Below are 23,438 nucleotides of genomic sequence, written 5' to 3'. Positions count from 1 at the left end.
AACCTGCTGATTGTTGGGGGACAGCTGAAGCGCAGAGAACTGGCCTTCCTGCAGGTGGAAGAGCATCTCCTTTCAAGTCTCTGGGCCCTTCGTTTGTTACAGCTGATATCATCCCTTAATTCAGCAATCATATGTGCCACCCATGGTCCAGGTCGATGAGGAGTATCCAGTAGACAGTCGCGCTAGGCGAGTGGCTTTTCTGATGCATGGGTTTTGTGAGAGCAAAAGAAGGTCCCTGACTTTAGTCATCTAAACCCACAGAAGAGCTGGCAAGAGCTAGAAGGGCTGCTTGGTTAAATAAAAGTTTGTAATAAAAAAAAGTTTGTCAATGGCAGTTATGTCATCTGACACCTGTGAAAGGTAGCAAAGACATATGTTAAGAGCTTTACTTTTCAGCTGTATGTTTCTGCAATAGGAAAATGTTTGATTTTGCCTTTGATTAAGAGTATCCTTGGTGTTGCTTCCATTATTTCTTTTCCTTTCTGACGCTGGTGCTCATGGCACACGTTACCAGGAAAGTCATAGTCTTTTCTTACCTAGCATGATGCAGTTAACTGCCTGTTTGCTATACAGCAGTTATTTAGCTTTAATTGGAAAATGTAAATAGTGAAGGTCTCTTGATCTTTTTTTTTCCAAAACAATTATATTACGGCTTGTCACCAAAGTCCTGTGGACTGATGGTGGTGAACTTCCTAACCTCTTCTCAGTTACCAGTGAGTGGGTTTGGTGCTTGAAGTTATCCACAGGTTATACAGACTAAAGGTTGAAGTACAAGAGTAGAGACAAGAGACTTGGCTTTCTTTCAGGCTCTGAGGATTTCTTTGAAGAGATTCACTTCTTATTTTCCTTCTTATTTTGCCTATCTTGAAATACAAAGTAAATATTTTATTAGGAAGTGATTTAATAAAGCATAGGTTCATTATTTCCCAAGTGCCTTGAGACCTCAAGGCTCTATTTCAAAGCAAAATATTGTTAAATGAGGCTTTTTTGCAACTAGAAGACAATGCTCATTGTTAGATCAGGGTGGAGCTCTGACCCTCTCTGTATAATTGAGATGAATTTGTTATGCATATCATTTTGACCAAGGATGTAAAATAATATTTGTCGCACAATATTGTATGTACTTGATCATGATGTAGCTTGTTCATCCAAGATGTGTTCTTTCAGTGGTGCTCCAAGTGTTTATTTTTCTGCAAATCATCATTACTTGCTTCATGGACTTCATGGGTTTGCTAGGTCCAGCATGCTGCTATTGGTAACTATTCTTGAGGAGTCTGATTGTCTACCTGGCTTCAAAAGTGGCAGATAGACTAACCAACGCATGACCTGGAATGGAATCAGAAGATGCTGCCCTGAAACCATTCCACAGCCATACGGTTTGTCTTCAGAAGGACCATCTGTCTTCTTTCTCCCTCATGGGGTGGCTAAGAAATAGTTACAAATAATCCCCTAAGCTAACTGTCTTTGGTAATATTCCTCACACCTCTATTTTGTATACAGTTGATGGCCAGGAGAAGCAATGGCCATAGCATTATACACTCGGTAGCAATTCAGGGTGACACCATGTAAGAATCGTATCTTCTCAACATATCTGATGCTGCCTAGCGAAAACATTATGCCAGAAGAATTAGAGACATCCCTTATACACCTAGGCCAGAGATCTATTCAGCAGGAGCCATGAAGGTAGTTGGTCTTGGGATGTGGCGGCATCCTGCAACATCTAAGGCTTGCATCACTTTCTAGCTTGTTGTCCTTATGTATTCAAACAACTTGTCTTGCTTGGTCTTTCCACAGGGCATATTCAGCATACAGTACAAAGGAGGTAAACTCAAAGATGCATCCATGTAATGCGGAATAAGATAAATTAGCAAACTGTGTTAACTCGGGGAGTAGTTTGCAATATCTCTGCCCCTGACCTAAACCTGCTTTAGGCAAGATGTGCAGAGGAAAGTTTAGCATCTCGTTCCTGGTTCATGTTCTGACACTTGCTGGTCCTCTAAAATACTTTACTGCTGATGCTTGTCGCCTTATTGGCAACACAGGAGGGTCGCTTAGGAATAGATGATTCCTCTTCTTGTGCAAGACTGTAAATTCCTTCTGTGATACAAGGAGCTTACTTCGTAAGATGGCTTTGAAAAGGACTTAACAGGACATGGTTGCTTCTTTTCATGCTAGCAGTACTTCTGTTTCTAGGGAGCAGGATGGTGTTTTGCTAGACTGTCATACATTACCCTTTAGGAGGGAAAATTTTTTGAGCAATGTACTTTTGCGTGGGTTTTTTTAAACACTATATTGCATTTTTGCTCTCATGCTTCCTTTATGCCAGACGTTCTGTGTTAGTAGGAAATGAGCTAGAGGTAACTTTGTCTTTCCTTTAGATAAGGGAGATGGTAACAAGAGTTAAAAAGAGTTACTATCTCAGAAATTATTGAAGCCAGTCCTTCTGATATCTGTGCCTTACTGTAACGAGACTGGCTTTCTCTCACAAGTCTGTGGATGATGTCCCTCGCTTGTCACAAAGTGGCTTATTAGGCTGCGGAGTGGAAACGATCCTGTCATGCCAAACATACCTTCAGGTCTGCTTTGGTTGAGGCGTGCTACCACCTATCAAAAACCCTCCAAAAGCAGGGAAATACTTTTATTTTTTTTCAACAAGGAAGCTTTGTTTTTCGTATTTAATTGAAATTGCTATTAGAGGGAAGGAGGCAGTAACTTGGGCATTCAGTAGGGCTTTCTGTACATGACAGGATAGCTTTGTGATTTACAGGCTCTAGGCACAAGGCTGGAAAAATGGTAGACGCCGTGGAAAGAGAATACTCCTGAGGCTCTTTCATCTCCATCCCCCAGTTCTGCTCAGAGCTTCCTTTTAATTTCATTCAGTGCAGCAGGTTAATTTAAGCCCTCGATAGCTTGAGTGTCCAAGTTGAATTCCGCTAAACGATGACCGGATGCACCTAATTCCTACCAAAGGTATGAGCTCTGTGTACTTTAAAAATATTAGCCTTTTTTTTTTTTTCCCCTGTAGGCTGTAATCTCTTGCCACCCCTTCTCCCCCACTCACAAGTGTTTATTATCATCTGCAGACTTCTGCCAAGCTGCAGTTTTGACAGGATTTTAATGTCAGTCCTGTACATCCGTGCCTGACTCCAGCCTTCTGCAGTCATTGTGCAATTGCAGCATCCCTTTAACTTCAGTTTGAGGCAGAGGAGGAATATAAAGAACTTGATAGAACATTTATGGTAATAGCTGTAAAGGGAAGATGTAGAGCATTGGATTTCACAGCCAGAAAAATCTCAGCTCAGGGAAATGGGTCTGAAATACAACTACAGATGGTTTTAGTCTATTGCTTCCCCTGTTTAAATAAAAGGATTGCTTTTTTCGCCTCTATTTAAAACACATGTGTAGAAGATGAAAGTGTCCAGCTATTTTTTTATTATTCAGTCCACCAGCTACCGACATCTTTGCCTTATTTCATTTCAACACTAATGGCATAGTAAAAGTTCTGAAATGCCCTCTTTGGATTCAGCCTTCCTTGGGTCGTGGCAAAGATTCCTGCTGCAGTCAGAGCTGTTGCTGTTGTTTTCGTCATCAGCACTTTCTTTTTCCCCTTGAACCTGGTGCTATTAATTGTGTTGCTGCTTCTGCTCTTTAATTGATCCCATTCACCGGTCCCGCTTTTGTAACGTCTGACTTCTTGTCACTTCAACAAATCAAAAACCCAAATTAATCAATCTCCAGCCACTTGAGAATAAGGCCGCGTTGGGGAGCTGGGCTTGACAAAAAAGTCTAATTTCACTTTGAAAGCCTGTTGGAAAATTTTAACAAGAAGATGCAAGAAAAATGTAAACCAGATCAAGCTTAACTTTGGTCTGTGGAGAATAGTGTCACCTGTTGAGTTTGTTTCAAGTTTTTGTAAATAGGTGATTTGACAAAAATATGAAATAAATCAAAAGACATAGAGATAGAAGGGGTCAGAATATCCTTGTTTCCACTGCAGATGGTTACACAGGGGAGAGGGTTGTGCGTTATGAGACAGAATAGGAACCGGGGGCCAAAGACTGCTCTGCTCTCAGTTTTTCTGTCTCAGCCTTTGTGCTGTGCCATTCCCATGTGGTATATGTTGCCTCTTTTCCTTGTGCTTTTTGCACCCCCAGCCCTTTTACACTGGCCCAGGGCACTCATACCTGCCTGTTGTCCCTCATTTCCTTCACCTCCTTGATTCCTGTGTTAGTATCTGCTGCAGCTCTGCTGTGCAGGCGCTGCAAGTGGCGAAGGAGAAATGGCTTCAGTCCAAATCTCAGGTACGCTCTGAGAAGGTGCTTGGGAGTTTGGGGTACAAGTCAGTTGTGCCCTGTGCTAGGGGCACCGAGAAAGCACAGGCTGGCTTTGAACTGAAATTCTTGCCCTTTTCAAATCCAGGAGGGCTCTTACTATGTCCTTAGAGGGCGCAAATGGAGTTGTCTGAGATCCATTTGTGGAGCACATGCAGCTTACCAATAATAAAACTATAAAGGGGTAAGGAGTGGGACTTGTGCAGAATGTTACCTTTCACAAACATCGTGTAGTACTGCGAGAGGGTATCAAATGTGTTTCAAACAGCAAATAAAGTGCAGTACAACAGCACAGCCCTTGAGACTCTTCTGAGAAGGATTAGTTAGTTTCTTGTTTCATTTAATGTTCCATCTCATAATTCTGGGTTGTAGCTGTAGACAACATACTTATTCCCTTCCACCTCTCATTTCTCCTACCAGAATTTGCCATAATTGAATGGAGTTGTCTTACAACCATAATTACAAAATGCATCTAGGGGAGAGGCAGGTTTGGGACTTGCTTTGTGGAATAAAAACCGGGTCAGACTTGAACAAGCAGAATCTTTGTCTTATCTCATGTGTCATGCACCTGTAGAGGAGAGTCACTGTGCTCTGACAGCAGTGTGATTGTTTTTTTTTTAATATCCCTTCCCTTGATAACTTAAGGGTCTTGGTTACCAAGCGTCACATGTTGCTCCTGGGCATGGAGTGAGCTACTGCATACTTCTAAATGGCCTCAAATAACTTGCACAGATGTAAATTTACCCTCTATATACTCTGAATTGACTATTTTACTACTTTTTCTGGAATCAGTGCCTATACTTTGTCATGCTGGGTCACATAGAAGCCTTCCTATCCCTTGCTATAAACTTGGCATTATTTCACAACCCTGCAAAGCTAGAAATTCACCTTTCAATGAGAAAATTTTCTCGTTGGTACGGAAAGTCACCGAACACGCACGTGAAATTTGTAGCATCCTCCTTAACGCATCGTGAGCGTGCAGAGGTAAACCACAAGGACGCGGCTGGTGTCAGCTCTCACTTACAGCTGAGAGGAGTTAATAATTGCTCTGGGGAGAGAGGGCAGGGAGGAAAGATGGCCCTTTGCTAGGAGGGGGCATGGGCGATCATAGCTCACTTCTGTAGGTTGCAGTCAGCAGCAGGCATAGGCTGGAGCACAGTGATGCGCCGTTGTGGAGGAGAAGACGTTTTTCAGCAGCGTGTTGCTGCATGTCATTTACAAACGTGGCCCAGCAGTTGCAGAACAGAGGACGTGCTGGTGCGGACAACCCCAGCTACGTGGCAAGGGGAGAGTTTTGTCCTTACTGTTGTATAATATAGAAGTACACCCTGCAAATGATGACCATCATCAAGGAAAGCTGCCTGTACAGTCCATCAAAAACCGCAAAGCTAATGATGGGCTGGGCAGATAATCGTGGGAGAGTTAATTGTAAGGTTCGATATGGCATCTTGTCAGCAGAGATAAGTTGTCACGTTTTCCACTTGAGCTGAAACTAAATGATTGTAAAATAAGTTATGAGTGTCCTTGGGCCTGTCTGCCAGAATGATGGCTAAGAATACATTCCTGGCCCATCAGTCTCAAGCAGCCCGCTTGATATTTATGCGAACTGAATGTTATTTTATTCCCCCTCTAGTCATGCTTGTCAGCTTCCCGAGTGAAAAGTGAAACTGCTTCTTTGACTCATACTTCAAGTATTGAAGCTCGGAGAGGCTGCAGATTGTTATTATTATTACTAGTATTATATATTTTTTCGGGTGTGCGTTGAACATTGATGCCCGATTGGGAAGAACTAATGGCTGACATTGAACGCGCGGGATGGCTGCAAAACAGCCCATCCCAACCCAGTGAAACGCGTCTTATGAGTTCCAGTGCCTCTGTCAAAGCTGGTTTAGATGTGGAGTAATGAGGCGCTTGCTTTTTTAATTTGGCGTGCCTTTTGCCTTGCCTTTTTTTTTTTTTTTTTAAATATTTAATAGTGCCGGCAGTGGTCGTCTGTTCTCAGGCGTGGTAATTGATACAAAATAAAATGCATTATTTGTATTCAGTCAGGAGTATGAAATTGCATTCAGCGGGCTGAAGCCTGAACTCATTTACAGTTTTCCGAAGCCGGGCTTTCAGGAGCCCTCTTTTCAATTTGAAGAATACCTTGTCAGGCAAGAGAAGTAGTGGGAAATGGGAAAGCACAGCGTGTAAGCCTAGCGCCTTTTGATTGCTCATATTTTAAACTGGGAGAATGTTAAATAACTTCCATCTTCAAAGGGTGGTCTCCGAAACCGGGAATATGGGGCATTAATACACCAACAATATCAGCTCGGCACCCGTTTACGAACGACTCATGTTTCTTTTCTGGTTGAGGGGGAGGGAAAGCTTTGGGCTCTTTGCTTCAGAGCCGTTTGACCCAAGGACGGCAGGTTATTACCTGGAAGGGGCTGCAGATCACAAGGATTTACCATAGGAGGTTAATTCTTCAGCCCTCCGACGTGAGTAGTCGGACTGTCTATATATATATATGTATCCTCATTTTTCAGAGCTCACAAGCAGGCTTTGTTGGTGCAATTTATAGCCTAGGAATTAGGCTAAGCTGCAGTAAGTGTTCAGACCTGCATTTAATATTTTTTTAACAGGGATCCTGCTGAAAAATATATTCTCTGGTTTTGCGTCAGGGTGTGGTTTCTTCACCATTTTACGGGTCTGGGACATCATGGTTGATGCTGGAGTCACAAGCGGCGATGAATGCAGCTCCTGCCTTGGGGACCAGAGTGCTTCGGCAAGCGATCAGTATTGTGAATATCTGGAAACAAGCTTTTTGAAAGGCATGGGAGAGGGTGGTAGTGTAGTCTTTTTCCTGGATTTTTTTTTTACTTCCCTTGAGTAAAATGGGATAATTCTTTCTAAAATGAAAGCTGAGAGTGAGGCCTGTCCATGTGCCACTTGCCTCATATTTTCTGAGGGAAAAAGTGAAATGTTTTGAGAAATTGTGTTAGATACAAGTGAGCATTCCTGGCCGGTGTGGTCTCTGGGATTTTTATATTATATTGATGAATTTTCTGGGTTTCAGCAAGTGAATTAAAATCTGTGACATATTTTTGGTGCCCTGTGGCAGAACTTGCCACCACAGGTGGGCCCCTTCCTTGTAGTGCCTGGCTCTGTGGCGGGCCTGTCCCAACACAGGAATTTTCATGTCATTGCTGCAAGGGAGGGTTTTTTGTGTTTTTTGTTTTGGGTTTTTTTCCTTCTTTTTAAGTACCCAACATATGAAAACTTCTCAAGTCTCAAACTAGAAGTCAATATTTAGGAATAGCAGTAACCAGCTTGCATCCACGATCATGCCTTTGTATTGCTGGCATCCTCTTTTGCATCTTGTCTTCTTTCAGTGTCAAGGAGCCAAAGGTATCCATGTCCCCTTTGCCAAGGACATGCTGAACGCTAGCACGGATTCTCACCAGGGTTTGCCTTCCTCTTCACCTGGAGAGAGAGCAAACCCTTGCCAAGATAGCTGCTTTGAGCATTTCTGGGTCAAATACTTAAAATCTCCTATACAGATATACAGTAAATACATTCCCATGATTCCCTTTGTGGTAAATACTTGATTGGTTTCAAAATAGTGGACGTAGGGAAAAGAACAAAATTCTTTATATTAAAGCTTATGTTTGTTTTGGTCTCTGTTGCCAGGCAATTAGCCACATGATTTATCCCCCACTAATAATTTGCAGCACAACTGTGCTTAGTGGGTAATCAGTAAGTAAACTTTATTGGGGGGGAAGTGTTTCTTTGTCAAATAGGCAGTTGGATGGGGATTTAACTACTTAGAAAATGAAAAGTTACTTTTTAAATAGTCTTTGGCTTGATATTTTTCTAACATGTGAATTCACTTTCTGAAGTGCAATTCTGGTATTGCACTTAGGTGCAATATGGTATCTAACCCAGGTTCTGGGAACGGCTTCACTTTAAATAAAGCAAGCACTAAGTAAAGTGTAGGATGTTATGTTAAATTTTATAATGAAAACCAAAACCAAACCAACAAAATAAAAGTGCATTTAGCGCTAATCATTGCCAAAAGTTTGGCTGCAATTAAATTAAAATCATATTACCAGTCTTGGGGAAAAATACTGGATTAAGGTTACTCAAGTATTTGCTATGCAAAAGGACCCAGACGGAGAGTGAAATTTGAAGTACGTCTTCATTTCCTAAACTTCTTTTAAATTGCTGTTAGACATTTCTTGACTGAGAAAGAGAAGAACTACTCAAAGAGAAGGTGTTCATGTCTTACCAGCCATTACATGGACTAGGGAAGAGACTGGGGGGTCTCCCCTTATGGGGGGTGTCATCAACCTTTAATTTTGATTTTGTTGAGCAAGCTAATTGGTGGAAGAGGGGAGAAAATGACTCTCATTAGCTCTTAAAATTGTTGTATGATATGCTACATAGCTAATACAGTGGGAAACTAAACATGATGAACATGGGTTTATTTTTTTTTGCCAGGAGCAGATAATGAATGACGCATTATCACACAATATTAATTGTACCAGGCACATTCACCTTGTTTTCCCACCTTTATTGCCATTACCACCTTTTCTATGCGTGTCTGTTTCTAATATTAATGAAAGCAGATAGCATTCAGATGATACTGGGGTATCTCTGTTCCATTATGTATTAAAATGTCCTAGTGTTACATGAGTTAATTTGAGGATCAGTAAGATCTCTGTAAGAAAGAGCAACTGGAAGTGATAAAGTGATTTCCCATTGGGTTTTGTGTATTCCAGCTTCTAAAACTGATGCAGAGCCCTGTTGATTTAACACGACTTGAATCAGAACTTCAGCCAAGTTGCTATTTTGTGCCTTTCTGAAAAAGTAATGGATATTGTTAGGAGGCTCTCCTTAGCCTTTGGAAGTCAATGAGCTCAAGAAGTTACCTGCTCACAGACAGCAAGGGGTTATATCTTAGATTCTAGCAATTGTTAATTTAAATTATGCAGTATTTTTATTTTTCCTTCTTGTTTTTTTTTTTCCCCAAACTGCAGATACTGGGTTAGGAGATTCTGTGTGCTCAAGCCCAAGTATATCCAGTACGACGAGTCCCAAACTCGATCCACCTCCTTCACCTCATGCCAACAGAAAGAAACACCGCAGGAAGAAAAGCACAAGCAATTTCAAAGCTGATGGTATCTCGGGCACAGCTGAAGGTAAGCTTACTCAATGGTGGAAGCCTGAATTAACTGCGCCATTGGCTTTGCGTACAAAAAGTAAAGAGAATTGTACTGACGTAGAGAAATTAAAGAAAAAAAAATCTTTTAATTATGAAGCTGAGTTATCTGAGGCATCACGCAGTGGTGAGTTCCACTGTCTGAAACATGTTTGGAACTGATTTTTTTAATTAAAAAAAAAAGTTTCCCAAGTTGATATGGGGCATCATTAGCAGTAAAGGTAAGGTACAGGCATACTTGTAAGATTAAAAAGAAAGAAGTAGTCAGTTTCACTTAGTAGCCCATACATCATGTTAGAACTTGTGTATTTTTTTCAGTATTGTTAAATCTCATATTATCTATTTGGCTTAGACACATCCAGAGATCTAGAATTGCAAATGCTTCCAATGCCTGTTATTGTTTGAATATTCAGTTGTTCATGGAAAGACTGTGTTATTTGAGGATAAAAAGGAAAAGGGGAGAGTTTAAATGTTTGGGTTCTTTTTTAAGAACCAGAAAGCAAAAGCCAAAAAGAACTTCTTTTTTCCCTTAGTTTAGCTTACTGTTTCCAACACGAACAGTGCTATAGCTGTTCAATGCCCTTCTGAAGGAGTAACAATGTGTACAGTAGCCAGATATGATATAAAACATGCTTGTATCTTTAGAAAAGAAGAAAAGAAACATGCTAGGATTCAACCAAAAGAGCTCCAGAAAAAAGATGAACAAGGGTAGTTGGAAAGCTCAGAAACTGGGGAGTCAACACATAAGGAGAGATGAAAAACGGAGACAATGGAATAACGTTGTTGGAAAGGGGGAGTGTTGAGTCAGAAAAAGATGCGGTTGTAAGCATTGGAGAGTGAAAAACAGCTAATTCAGTATCAAAGAGCATTGGAACAAGTTCTGAAAAAAGGATGACAATTGCGGACAGCTGAAGAGACATTAAAAATAGATGTGATAATAGTATACAACTGAGAAGGGGCATGTTAACTACTACTTAGTCATCCTTATTTTCCATTTATTTAATTTCTCAATTGCTCTTCGATCACATACGGAATTTATTTCCCCAGCTATCTATACAAATCCTTTTTTAACAGCCATCATCTTTTTTTCATAATAGTTCCTGTTGTGTTCTCTTTCCAGTCATTTAACTATCTTTACTGTTAGTTTCCTCCTAGTTTATGGCTGGAAGCCAAATTTTATTTTAACCTTTCATTTTTAATTTGTTGTTGCTTTTTTTTTTTTTAACTACCTCTTTTCCACCACTTGTTTTCATACCTCAATGGCTTTTCAGAGTGCTCACTATTGGTCCAAGACTATATTGTTGAAGTCAGTATGAATCAAGACCAGCTGGGTATCAAGAGTCTTTGAAAATCTCTAAGTAGTTAATACGTGTATGTTTTCTTTCTCCTGGGGAGATTATTTTCACAAGTCACTGGAGCTGGAACCTGTGTGGTCCCGGTCTGCTGGCACACGCTTCTGACCCGCAGCGAGCAATGGGGGATTTGCAGTTGTTGTGCATCTTGCCCCTGAAATCCCTGTTCTGATGGGAGTGGGGAGTATGTGCTCCTTCTTCCTTCTCTGTTTTCTCTTGCTCTTCAACTTGTCTTCAAGCATCACGCTAGTCTGATATCCTTTTGCAATAGCTCTTACAAAACTGCCCCTTTTCATATAAATGAGATAAAGATGCTTCCAGAAGGGCTGGCAAGCAGCACCAAGTGATACACAAGAAGCCTTAAAAGTAGCAGTGAGTGCCAACACCTGCCTTTACAGTCTTTGTATCTCTACATTAGCCCATCAGCTTTCTTTGACCTGCCTCTTCTTACAGGTCTTCTGAGATGGGCACTCTTTTCTGGCTTGGGGCTCACAGTTGTCTGTCTTGGATGGGCCACAGTGCTTGCTAAATCATTTATTTTTATAGCATCTCTTTTAAAGCATAACCCAGTGAAAAACAGCAATTGGCCACAAGAACAGAATTGCAACTTTGTACAGAGCGTTCTTGCCATGTGTGAGAGGAACAGTGGGTATCCTTCGGCAGATAATTGATCTTACTGGCCCTGAATCCTTTGCAAGATTGGGAGGAGATGCCTGATAGTTAGGACAGTCAGCCTCGTCCGTCAGTGGTAGCTGAAGAAGAACGCAGTGAAGCATGCTCAATTACCTGTCCTTTTAGAAGAAGGGCATCTCAGAAAAAGTAATAATGATTGTAGATTCCCATGAAGTACTTTCTAGAAAGACTAACAAAGGCTGGAGGTTGCTTTTTCGAAATCCTGGCATGTGGGCACTTGCAACCTCGTGTCTGTATTTTCTAGTACTCGTGTTGGTGCAAGCCAAATGTTATGCTTGGTATGCTTTATGGTTGGCGAGACAGGTAGTGTTCATCTCTCTGAGCTTGCTGTGATGCTGAATGATGGGAATAACTCCAGTCCTAGGCCAACCTATGTCACAAGCAAGTCTGGTGCTGGAGGGGTGTGTGTCTGAGATGCTTCGGGCCGTTATGGGTTTTTCTCCATGTTGTAGGATGTAGCATTTTCAAGTCTGCCTTGTGATTCAAAGCAATCTTCAGTAATTCAGCCCTTTCTCCCTGTTCTCCAACACTTGGTTCCAAATCTGCCCAGTGACCTAAAAGATTTCCTTTTTTATTTTTCTTCCTGCACACTTGCAGTAAGCGTAGATTTAAACCCTCAGAGGTGTTCATCTGGGTTACTGCAGTTTTGAAGACCACAAATCCAAATGCACGCTTTGCCTTGGCAGCTCTGATCAAGTGTTTGAGATACAGCAGGTGACTTATTGAAAATGAGGTACAGAAGACTGTGGTGATAATCGTGGAAGAGCCATATCTTCCTTCCTTCTAGAAATCCTGAGCTCACTGTGAAAAGGAGGAGGAGGATCCTCCTGCAGTAGCTATTCTCAGACAGTTACAATGGATCAGAGTTGAATGATTTGGGTAATTCTAGATTTTATGTGGCCTTCCTTTGGGTCCAGGGACGTTTCAAGTGTCAGCTTTCAAACAGAAATTCTAGGCTCCTTCATTTTGTTTATATCAAAGCTTAGGTGCTCAATGAGGTTTAAATATGGTCTTCAGCAAACTCTAGCATTTTTACTGCACTTTGCGGTCTTTTTTTTTACCTCCTTGAACATGCCTGCTTTGATCATTGACCTCTGCCCAAGTATTCAGATATCACGATGATGGACACTAGTGAGCCCAGGGTGATTCACTAATTCCAAGGACTGATGCTCATCTCTTATGCCCTTCCATAAAGGTCATGCTGATTCTTTTTTCTCCACACTATCTGCACATGCACAGCCCTCTCTTTCTGGGATAGATTCTTTCATCTTGTTGTATCTTTCTATGGGTTTTCTGAGATAATGGTTGCAGCAACAAAAATACTAAAGCAACTGTGCTGCAGTTGGATGAAAATGAAAATTCAGTTCCTATTTTGGAAAATCAAATTCTTTGTGAAATTTTTCCAGTGCAATGAAACCCAGAGAGAAGTTTTTTAGTTCTCTATACAGAACTTGTCACTGAAAAAATTTCTCAGTGTTTTTGAGGGTAACAGCAGGAATGCTTACATTAGGCAAGGTGCCAGCAACCAGCAGTGGTTTTCCCACCATGCTGTCTAAACTTGCTCAGAGCAGGATTATACGGTGCTGTGTTTCAAAGAGGAATAGCTTCTCAGAGCCCAGTCTGTTTTGGTACCCTTGTGCTGCTGCAGTTAGTGGAACAGCTAGTGATAATAAGAGGATTTTTCAGCTTGAAAACAAGTAGAAAAATTAAAAAGTTTCTCCTGGAAATATTCTTCAAAGAAAGACCTTTCCCAGTGTTTATTTTTCTTACTGTTCTTAGACAGTTTTAAAACTTCATGGCTATGCCAGCTTGAACCTGCCTGCCCTCAATACATCTCTGAGATTTTAGGAGCTATAGAAAGCCCAAGATATGGCCACCTTTCAGCATCGAATCTAGATCATCCATGCTCTGCAAGTATTTCAGTGACTAAGAGCTCTGGCCAACGGGGCCAGTGCTGCTGCCTGCTCTAGGGCCAGCCTGATGGCATCCAGGTAGATGGGTGAATCCACTCCTTCGGTCAGGGAGGTGCAAGGCAGCTGCAGGCAGGGCCCTGTTAATTTATCTTCTCTCTCGGCAGCATAGGCAAAACAAGTATAACTCTGTGTTCCCATTCACACAGACTGAGCTGAGAAATAAGAGTGGATGAGAGAGTAGTAAATGTGATTAGCAACTCGGTAGACTTCCCAAACTCTGTTTTCTCTGTAAATACATGTTCCACATCCTTTTTCATTGCTGGTTTCTGAAGAACTTTTGAAGGATGAAGAAGGACCTTTCATGTTTCTTTTTATAACCATTTTCTTAACGCAAAAATATTTGTTCTCTGCCTCTTGTAAAGTAATTGCTTTTCCCTGTGCTTTTCTGATCTGTGCAGTCTAACCCCCGACTCTGGGTGTACACTTTCTGGCTTCTGGTAAGGATGAACCCCAGTTTACCGAGAAATTGTATTTTTATTATCTTCCCGGGGTGAACTGTTAAAGGTATTTCAAAAGCTTGTGTTCTTCACATGCACATTTTATAATGCTGAAGTCATTCTTCTGCTCTGAATCTCAGGGAGCGTTGAAGATGAGCTATAGTTAAGTTTGAAATGAAAATATGTTCATTTGTTTTCTGTGGATGGAAAAACAGGGTTTAGTCAGAGTTCTCATTTGTACTTTTAGCAATAAGCAAAAATTTCACAGCTTTCATCTGGTTTCTCAGCTGCATGGGGGCTTGAGTCCAGGGGGGTGGGACAAGGTGCAAAAAGCCAAGGGAGGTGCCAGTTTATTCCCAAGACTTCTTGACCCCTTTCAGCCATCCTAAAAACACAATGACAAAGTGAATTAGGGAAATGCAGTTCTTAGCGTCAGTCTCTGGAATCTGTATAACACCTGAAAGTCTGATATTTTGTGTAAATTGGAAGCAGTACAGCTGTTAACTGAAATGCAGTATATGATCCATGAAAAAAAATGTGCCTTTTACCTGCAGCTTCTCACCCTAAGCTTTCCTTAGCATCCCCGTGATTTACCTGCTGGCATTATACACTGAAATGATTTAATGATTTAACATACATTTCCTTAGGTCCTTACTTCTAGTAAGTATGCTGTGGCCAGACTGAACTTTAAAAAAAAAAAAAAAAAAAAAAGCCTCCAACCATGTATTTAAAAGAAAAAAGTTAATTGGGTATTTTGGAAATATAGTGGAAACACTTTTGAGACCTGTTCAATGAAACAGATGCAAACAATGAGCTGTAGTGTTTGTGGGAGAGTAGATTCTTTGTTTGACAGATGGACTTGACATTGTTAATACTAGTACTTATTTATAATACATTGAATTAAGCACCACAATGAAGGAATATAGTTTTACTTGGTGCTTTTTTTTTCTGTTCTCTCTCTCTCTCTTTTTTTTTTTTTTTTTTTGCTTTTTATGGTCTGGAAGAAATCTTCTGACATTGTCAGAGGACAGCATGTTCAGAAACCTTTCCAGCATAAAAAGTCACAGCATCATCACTCCCTTTTCTCTGCAAGGAAGATGTGAAACCTAATATCTTGACCTGCAGCTGCAGCAAGGGCAAAACTACTCACCTATTATAGAGTTTGTAACCTTTGGAATCAAATCTATTAGATGTCAAGGTCCCTGTATGGATTGTGTTGCTTGAAGTAATGCACAGAACTAAGCTGCCACCAAAAGTTCTTCAAGGAAAAGCTCTGTCCAGTCTGTTAGAGGATAATTAAGTATACTACTGTGGTTGTACAGGCAAACAGATATTATCCACAGAAGTTATTCCTGGTAATTTTGTCATCCTAGTTATTTTTACCTAGTGCCTATAAATCAACTACCAATTTTTACAAGCTACTGTGTAGCAGGAGTAGATTCGGAGGTGGTCTTGGAAAAGTGTTTTTTATTTCAGTAGGAAGGCAGGTCTTTGATACTTTGAGATGGGTGAACATGTGAAAATGAAATAAATCATTAGTGGTGGCATTAGGGAAGAGTTTTCATCATATTCCTGTGGCCTGTGTGTGGACACATCATAGTTAACTTAAGCTAACTCATTTAGAAGCTGTTCATCCATATTGCCCCATGCCAGCTGCAAAGTCATCCCAGCACCCTACCTGTGTGTGTAGCCTGCACTGGGACGCTGCTGCTGCCACCGCGATGCACAGCAGGGCTGAGCACACTAGCTTGGGGCAGGGCATTCCCCATGTGTGGTAAAGAAATAACACAAAGTCTTGGGGATAAATCAGTTAATTATAACTGAAAAAGAAAGGGCATGGAAATAATTTAGGAACAATTGTTTTCACCTACTGATTTATCCAAAGACTTTACATCATTGCTTTACAACTCATGGTGAACCCACTGACCCAAGGTAGCGTGCTCAGCCACCGCTTGCGTTGCGGCAATTGCAGCATCCCAATTATAAAAATCACAAGAGATATCTTAATAAGCTATTTGCCCTCTAAAAAAATATATAGGTAAATATAAAAAATTTAAAAACCCAAATACAAACACCTGTCAGACAGAAGAGGAGCATCTTTTCATCCTGTTGGGCAGAATTTCTATGCATCTTGTGATGGATAGTTTAGTGAGAGCAGGTTTTGTTTCTATTTCTGGTCTCTTAAGTGCCTGAAGTTTTAGAAAGTAAATGTTCCATAGTTCTAAGAAATTTTCTGCAGTATTTAAAGTGAGATTGATAAAAAAGTGGCCTTTTCACTGCAGTGTTGAATGAAGAAAAGCATTTCTTTGGAACTGGAAGGGTTTGCATTATAAGCAGAGGTCTAGGAAGGTGTTTGTTGGGATTTTTTTGTTTTGTTTTAAATAGGTTTGTAATTCATTTAGGGTTACTGCTGAATTCTGTTCTTGTACAATTTGTTGATCATAGTGTCATTTCTGTAGTCCTCTTGTGCATTAAACATTTCAGAAATTTCAGCAAACAGCATTTTGTTGTATGTCACACGCACACACAGGAAAAAACCCCCAAGTTCTGCTTTGCTAATCATCAATTGATCGATCTAGAATTTAACAAGCTTGGTTTAGTAAGATTTTAGGAATGTGGTTTGATAAACATATGCATCCTTATTTTGTGGATTATCGCAGAAGATTTGTAGACCTTTTCTGATCCAGCTGCTTTGTAGGTAAAAATTTCTTTTAAAAAAACAGAAACAAACAACCAAAAACAAAAAAACCACACACCCCCCCCACAGATCTTAGTTGTCATTAAAAATGAAACAACAGTGAGCACAATATCTATAGCTATATTTTTTTTCTGTCTGCATGAGGACTTAAAAAAAAAATCAGTGGTATGTGACCATATTTGTTGGCTGTAATGCCAAATGCTTGTTTTGATTTAAGCGTACTGCAAGTGTCTTGGAGGTTGACACCTATTTAGTGTCAAAACAGTCTGTGGTTGTAATTCCACTGATCATCAGTAACTTCATTCACTCCTTCGTAGGAGATATAGTACTGGCCAATTGCTGTTCACCTGAGAAACAGGAGGGCAGAAATTAATAAAATCTAGACCGAATCTTCAGAGACTTACTTTCAACCAAGGCGTAAAGGTCACTAGTTGGGAAACCTTCAGCCTCAGTCGTCACAGCCTATCTGACATGAAAGGTTTGCTGCTGAAAGACATTTATGTTGATGCTGAGGAGTGAAAGACAAGGGAGGTGAAGCTCATCTATTGTTTTAACCTACTTCATTGCAGGCTAAACAAGTTGAAAGATTCCTTCTTCTCTTTAAAACCGCTGTTAGCTCAGGGTCGGAAGAGGCTGCGGGTTCCGCCTACCTGGTTGAAAGGAAAAGTGTTGCAGTGGTGGTCAGCAGGAAAGGGGATTCTGGAAAGGATGAGTCCCAGGATGAATTGGTCGTGGTTGCACACACTGGTGCTTCTGGATAACTAGAGAAAGATAACACCATTTTTTTTCCTATGTTTCTCCGAAAAGTGGTCCCACTCTTAGTACGTTAAGTGCTCTGCGTCGTGACTGCAGAAGGGTACACCGTGTGTCCTCAGTTGAAGTGCTGCGCTGTGATTTGGCCTGATTTTTTGGAAAAGGAAGTAGTTTTGAATAGCTTTATATTGAGTGAAAACAAGTGACACCTTAGCGTTTTACGGGCTTCAGGTAATTAGTGTCCTTAGAACTATGCTGTCAGCCTGAGGCAGAGACCCTGATGATGAGAAAAGTTCTGATGTTCACAAGATGATGTTTACAAGATAGCAAGAAGTACCTGTAAAATATTAATCCTGCTAGTGAAGTTAGGTTTGTTTAGTTACTTAAGTAAAAGTGTCTACTTTAAAAGTTCCTTGCTAGTTTTTCCAGAGCCTAAGACTATCTAATTTCATTATGAATATATATACGTATATTAAAATATCTTTAAAATAAAATAAGATTATTATGTATTATAAAGTTATAGTAAATGAAGACTAAAATAAGGTCCTTGTGTTAAGTATAACTTAGTTCTGTTTACCACACAACTGAACTCTTGAGTGAAGACGTCACAATTTAAATGAAAAGGCTATTTTGGTGCAGAAGGAAGATTTAGTTTTTCAAGGACGCCTTGTCCTCAGCTTTCCATGTACTTGAACTCATGAGCTTATTGGAACAGAGTGACAGAGGTACACTGGGAGGAAGCTGCCTTTAAAGAGTGGAAGTCCTAAGTAATTCCCTTAAGAAGACCTTAAGCAACTAAACCAGAACCCCTAGACTAGACAAATATGAAGAAGAAAAGGCCATTAAGGTCTCTTAAAATAAAGATTGCAACCTCTCCCAGAAGTCCCTAAAGCACAAACTGTTCTGGAAGGTGTATCAGGGTGCATATTGCTCTATCTGTTGCTGCTCTGCTTTTTGTAGGCATCTCCTACTAGTTGCTGACAAAAGCAAAGCAGGCTGGATGGACCTCATGCCCAACCTATTGTGGTTGTCATACGCTCTGCCTCTCTACGGCATGCCTTGTTGATTTGATGTTTGCCTTAGGAGGCACAGGGCAGCTTTGAGGGGAGAGTTGATGCCAGTTAATTATAGGCATGTGGGTTTTTTTTATGCATAATATGGAATGTGAGGTTAATGACAATGGCTTGATTGTGGATGTTTGCCATGTGTAGCTCAAACCTGGAATTCAAGGGGGAGTGCATCAATAGGTCTGATCTACCCTAGGGTTATGAAACATGCCTTTGGCATTATGCTAAAAAGAACTTGTAATCAAGAGGTACACACTGAACAGAATCTAGAAATAACAAGTTAGTCTTTTTTTTTTTTTTAATTGCAGAACCCTACATTTTAGTCGTTATGGGTGAGCCCTGAAAAGTATATGCTGCTGCTCAGTGAATAATTAGGGCTAAGAACCGATTTGAGCATAATGTTGGAAAATACTCCTTGTGTAAGCAGCCTCCTTGCTCCAGGTCTGAAGAACCTCAGTGCGTAGTGAAACCACATCTGCCTTTAAATCCAGGTGAAAAAAGGGATGATCTTTCGCAGATGCACAGCTTTGCTAATTGTCTCCCCTCTGTGCTCCAAATAAAGGTATTCCAGGCATGGCATCTGGCAAGAGAGATATAGAAAGTCTCATCTGATAAAGTTTGTGAATTTAGGTGTCTAATGCCGTCTGCTTACAGGGAGGTGAGAGCAAAGATGATGTTTCTGGCTGATTACAATTGAAGAGTCTGCATACTCAGGATTTGCTGAGCATCAGGAGTCAGACACTCACTCTTGTACCTTGTAGGCATTACAGGTTTGGGGGATTTGCTGGTTTTACTGCACGTACATAGAGAGGAGGAAGCATTTGGCTGCAACTGCAAAAATGTGAAGAGCTCACATTTTTGCAGTTGCAGCCAAATGCTTCCTCCTCTCCCTTTTAATGCTGGTGGGAGATTTTTTTTTTCAACTTTCTCAGACTTTTAGGATTTAATAACAACCTATAGATTAAGAAATATTTTTGCCCATGCCATTCTGATTCTTTGTCAAAATGTTTGTGACACCTTTTGTAAAAGAGATCCAAACCAAAACTGAGGAAGGTGGCAGTGCATGTGAATAATTCTACTAAATAAGTTGTTGACTGTGTATTTCTCCCAGGAATTTTTCTTTAAGAAAAGTAGTCAAAGTGCAGAATCCTGAGCAATTTAAAGTTGTTTTCCTTGAAGAGCTGGTGATTCTTCTCTCCTCTCCTCATTTTCCCTTTGTGATTTTGCTTCTTCCAGAGGTACCTATTTATGCTGAGATTGATAGACTTAAGTATTTTAAGTATTGTTTCTTATTTCTGTATGCTAATGGATGTTAGTGTTGTCATGCGGTGATTTTCAAAGGGTGGGTCGGGGTGAACTGGGCATGATGTTTCAACCTTTCCTGGACCACAAGTTGCAGTATCAGCAACATGTGCATTGGCCAGTGCTGTGCAACTCTGGTTCTTGCCTGGTGACAGAGCCCGTGAGAATCTGTGTTAATGCAGCATGACGTGCTGTGAAATATGGATCTGGCCATCCTCATCTTGGCCTGAGGAGGAGTCTCTGAATGTTATGTGTTAGAAAGGGTGACCAACTAGTATGAGAAGAGGGTGAGGTTCTTGGTACTGAAATGCCAGGTGGGAGGAACCATGGTATGGGATTTAATCTTCCATAGATGTAGGTGGGTGTTCTTAACCAGGCTGACTTTTCTTCCCCTTAAGGAGCAGGCTCTTGTCCGATCATAGTAGCCTTCTCCATTTGAAAAATGCAGCTCTGGAGTAATTGCAGTTCTGATGCTCTGTGATACTGATGTCAAGCATTTACAAGACAACCTGGTAACAATAATGTAGGCCCTCTTTTTATTTCCAATTCCTGACCAGTCAGTCATTTCAAACCTGTGTTGTTTTGCCAAGTTTTAATCAAATAGTTGCCTTAAATTAGCTGTCAAACTCAGTGAGCAAATGCTTGGTATTTTTCCATCTGAAGTCTCTACTGCAGATACACATGCTGTGCATGAGATTTCAGTGCTGAGCTTGCTGCATGTTTGTTTTATACCCTGTGCTTTAATCTCCTGTTTTCAGTCCCTCCACCTTTCTCTTTACAGATAGGTTACTTGTGATAGATGTTATGCATTATATGTAGTGCGCAACTCCACTGAAAGGAGTAGGTAAAAAGAAAACTTGAACAGGCCTCATCATTGACATTTTCCACCACTTCCCCCTTCAAAAAAAAAAAAAAAGAAAAAAATTAATAAAGGTTTCTTTTGTGAGCGTGAGATGGAGAAAATTGGCCATTTGTCTGTGAGGTAATAGGCTTTGGTATAATATGAAAATCTATCAAATGATTAAATTCAATGACATTAAATCACAATTCATGAAAGGAGAATACTGCACAGTTTAATTCTATTTAATTTTTGAGGGGAAAAAAAAGCCAAAAAAAAAATGTTTGAGTTTCTCTTAAGCTGATTTCTCTGTGCTCTTTCTTAAAAGTGCCTTTCTAGTTGCCACACAGTGATGTGATCATTATCTGTCACCTCGTCGCCTTGCTGCCTCAACACGCAGTAAAATACAAAAAAAAAAAAAAGGAGAGAAAAAAAAAAAAAAGACCAGAGGAGCTTGTGAAGTATGACTTCCTATCCCAAGACTCATTGCCTGCGATTCGTACCGCTTGACAGTAATGATCTTATTACAGTACTCTGGACCTTGAAGAGATTTCATGAGGAGAGCGAAAGGACGTGCCTCCATGTAATCAAGTGGCGCTGAATATTCCACGCGTTTTTGATCACACACTGATTGGGCACAGTTTTAGCCCATCTTCTAGTCAATTATGCATGGCCCCTCGTGCTCCTGTGATAGTCAGAAACATTGATAGCTGTTGTCTGGGGGGGCTGGCAGCCAGCCAGGGGTTTGAAGTGCAGTCATTCCGGGAGAAGTGCTTTTTAGTTGGAATTGATTACCTTTCTTTAGGTTTTTGCTTAATGGCAAAACTGTATTGGAGAGGGCTTCAGGTGAAAAATGGACGTATTAGCCATTTAGAGTAGCTGAACTCCTAGTCAATTTTTAGCTTTCCCCTGTTCCTATCTAATTTATATTTAATGATGTAACGTTTGATAATATTTAAGATATTTCATTTTCAGTTGCTGCTGAGCACACATGTTGAGTACATGTTAAATTACAGCATATCAATTTTCAGGTTTTCGAAATTAATCCAGTTTAACCTTCAGGCTGCGAGAACATGTCTTTTGGCACCTGTTCCAGTGAGTGTTCGGTTTGTCTGCAAGCGGTATGAAGATAATACTACCAAGTAGAACGAGTGCTGTTTTCATCCTGTAATGAGGATAAATCTGCATTCTTTAAAAGAAGCAAAGGGTCGGTAGCTGGGTCCTTAGTTTAGATTCTCTTGTCTCACAGGCTGATTAGGCTTCTGTTAATTTCTTGCCTATAAAAACATCACTTCTTTCTTAATTCAGATTCCTCCTAAAATGAGAAGAAAATCATTAAAGGCATGCATATTGAACTCGAAGCTCTGTATAAGAAGATATTTAATCATATGCAATGCCTCTTGTTCCAGTACCACCAATGTTGTTTCTCACATTTGAATGTCCTACAATATATAAATTCTGGTGCAGTTTGGAGTGGTGGGAGGAGGACTTTATAGTAGGCTGAAGTACAACTTTGTATTAGCCATGTGTCAAATGAAGAGCTAATGCTTCCCCTGTGTGGAATATGCTGTGACTGGCAATGAAAAGATGCAGTCAAAATACTCTAGTAGCACTCCATATTTTTATTTCCTCTTGTCAGTATAATTCTGCTCTACCTGCCTGCTGCTGGCTGAAATAATAAAGCAGTCCTGCAGAAAGACACGGCAGGCTCTCAGCCTTTTCTGAAGGCATTTCTGCCACTAAATGCCTTCCTCATGGGACTGCTTCCTTCCGAGGTCCAACAGAATTTATAGGGTTGCTTAAACAGTGTGAAATCTGAACAAAAGCTCAGTTGCTCCTTAAACTTGCAAGTGAAGCCTTCCTTACGGACCTTACTCTTCTTCTACTGCTTTCCTTTTAATTGGATTGTGGGATTTTTTTCTTCCTAAAACTAATCCTACTAATCCTATGCTGGCCAGTCCTACCCCTTAAAAAGCAGCTTTAATTTTTTTTTATTTTGTCTGTTCTTTAAGATCAGTTCTCACTTCCCATATAGGGGCCAAACCAGAATTAAAAGAAAAAAAATGTAGGCAGTCTTGGTGGGTTCTTGCTCTTTGAAACAGAGCTGTTGTGTTTTTTTCCAATGATTTAGGGTTTGGCTATTGTCTTAAATTCCATATCCTGTTCCGGGGGGATTTATGTGTTTTATTTTGTAGTAACATTTTACTACTTCTGGGCAGCCCTCAAGAGCTATGAGAATCTTGGGGGTTTTTCCCCTTCTCTTTTGGAAGTGCAACTTCTCCAAGTCTGTATATTTGCTGACCTGTCTGTGCCTGACCCCTGTACCAGGATTGCTGTGTGCTCTTCAGCCTTCTGCTGCCCGCACTGAGACACAAGTTATTCACACTGGGGGACATCGGTTCTTCTTGCTTGGTGAGGTTTTGAACCAAGCCTTTAGTGCCCAAGTTGTAGTAAACCAGAAGGCCCATGGTCGGCTCCTAATTTTCCATACTTGTCTCCATCAAGAAGGTAAAGGCCTTAGAAAGGTAAACTTTTAAGGGAGAGAAATTCAACATCTTTGGCTCTGCTGACTTTCTTTAATTGGTGGACTCAGTTGTTTGAGCCTGCCAGCAACTCCAGCTGGGGTAGAGTACATGCTTCCCTGGAAGGATAATTTATCTAAGGACTGGGAGGAGACAATCATGGAACAGATTCCTTAGTAGCAGAAGATACCTTGCAAGCACCTCATGACATATTTAACAGCATGATGTATGCAATGACATCAGCAACTCCTGTGAGGCTCAGACACATC

The 23,438-nt window shown here is 40.6% G+C and overlaps 1 protein-coding gene across 3 annotated transcripts in view; it reads left to right on the top strand.

Moving 5' to 3' along the window:
• The window catches only part of AGAP1 (ArfGAP with GTPase domain, ankyrin repeat and PH domain 1), a 240,221-nt gene that overhangs the window by 131,758 nt on the left and 85,025 nt on the right, over positions 1-23,438 (top strand). For all 3 annotated transcript variants that reach the window (XM_064452169.1, XM_064452170.1, XM_064452168.1), the window contains one exon: positions 9,353-9,514. In XM_064452169.1, the coding sequence (XP_064308239.1) occupies positions 9,353-9,514 (162 nt within the window). The remainder of the gene's footprint in view (positions 1-9,352; positions 9,515-23,438) is intronic.

Source organism: Phalacrocorax carbo, chromosome 5, assembly GCF_963921805.1.
Source record: "Phalacrocorax carbo chromosome 5, bPhaCar2.1, whole genome shotgun sequence".
NCBI lineage: Eukaryota > Metazoa > Chordata > Aves > Suliformes > Phalacrocoracidae > Phalacrocorax > Phalacrocorax carbo.
The sequence above is the reverse complement of the archived record's forward strand: the minus strand, read 5'-3'. Positions and strand labels throughout refer to the sequence as shown.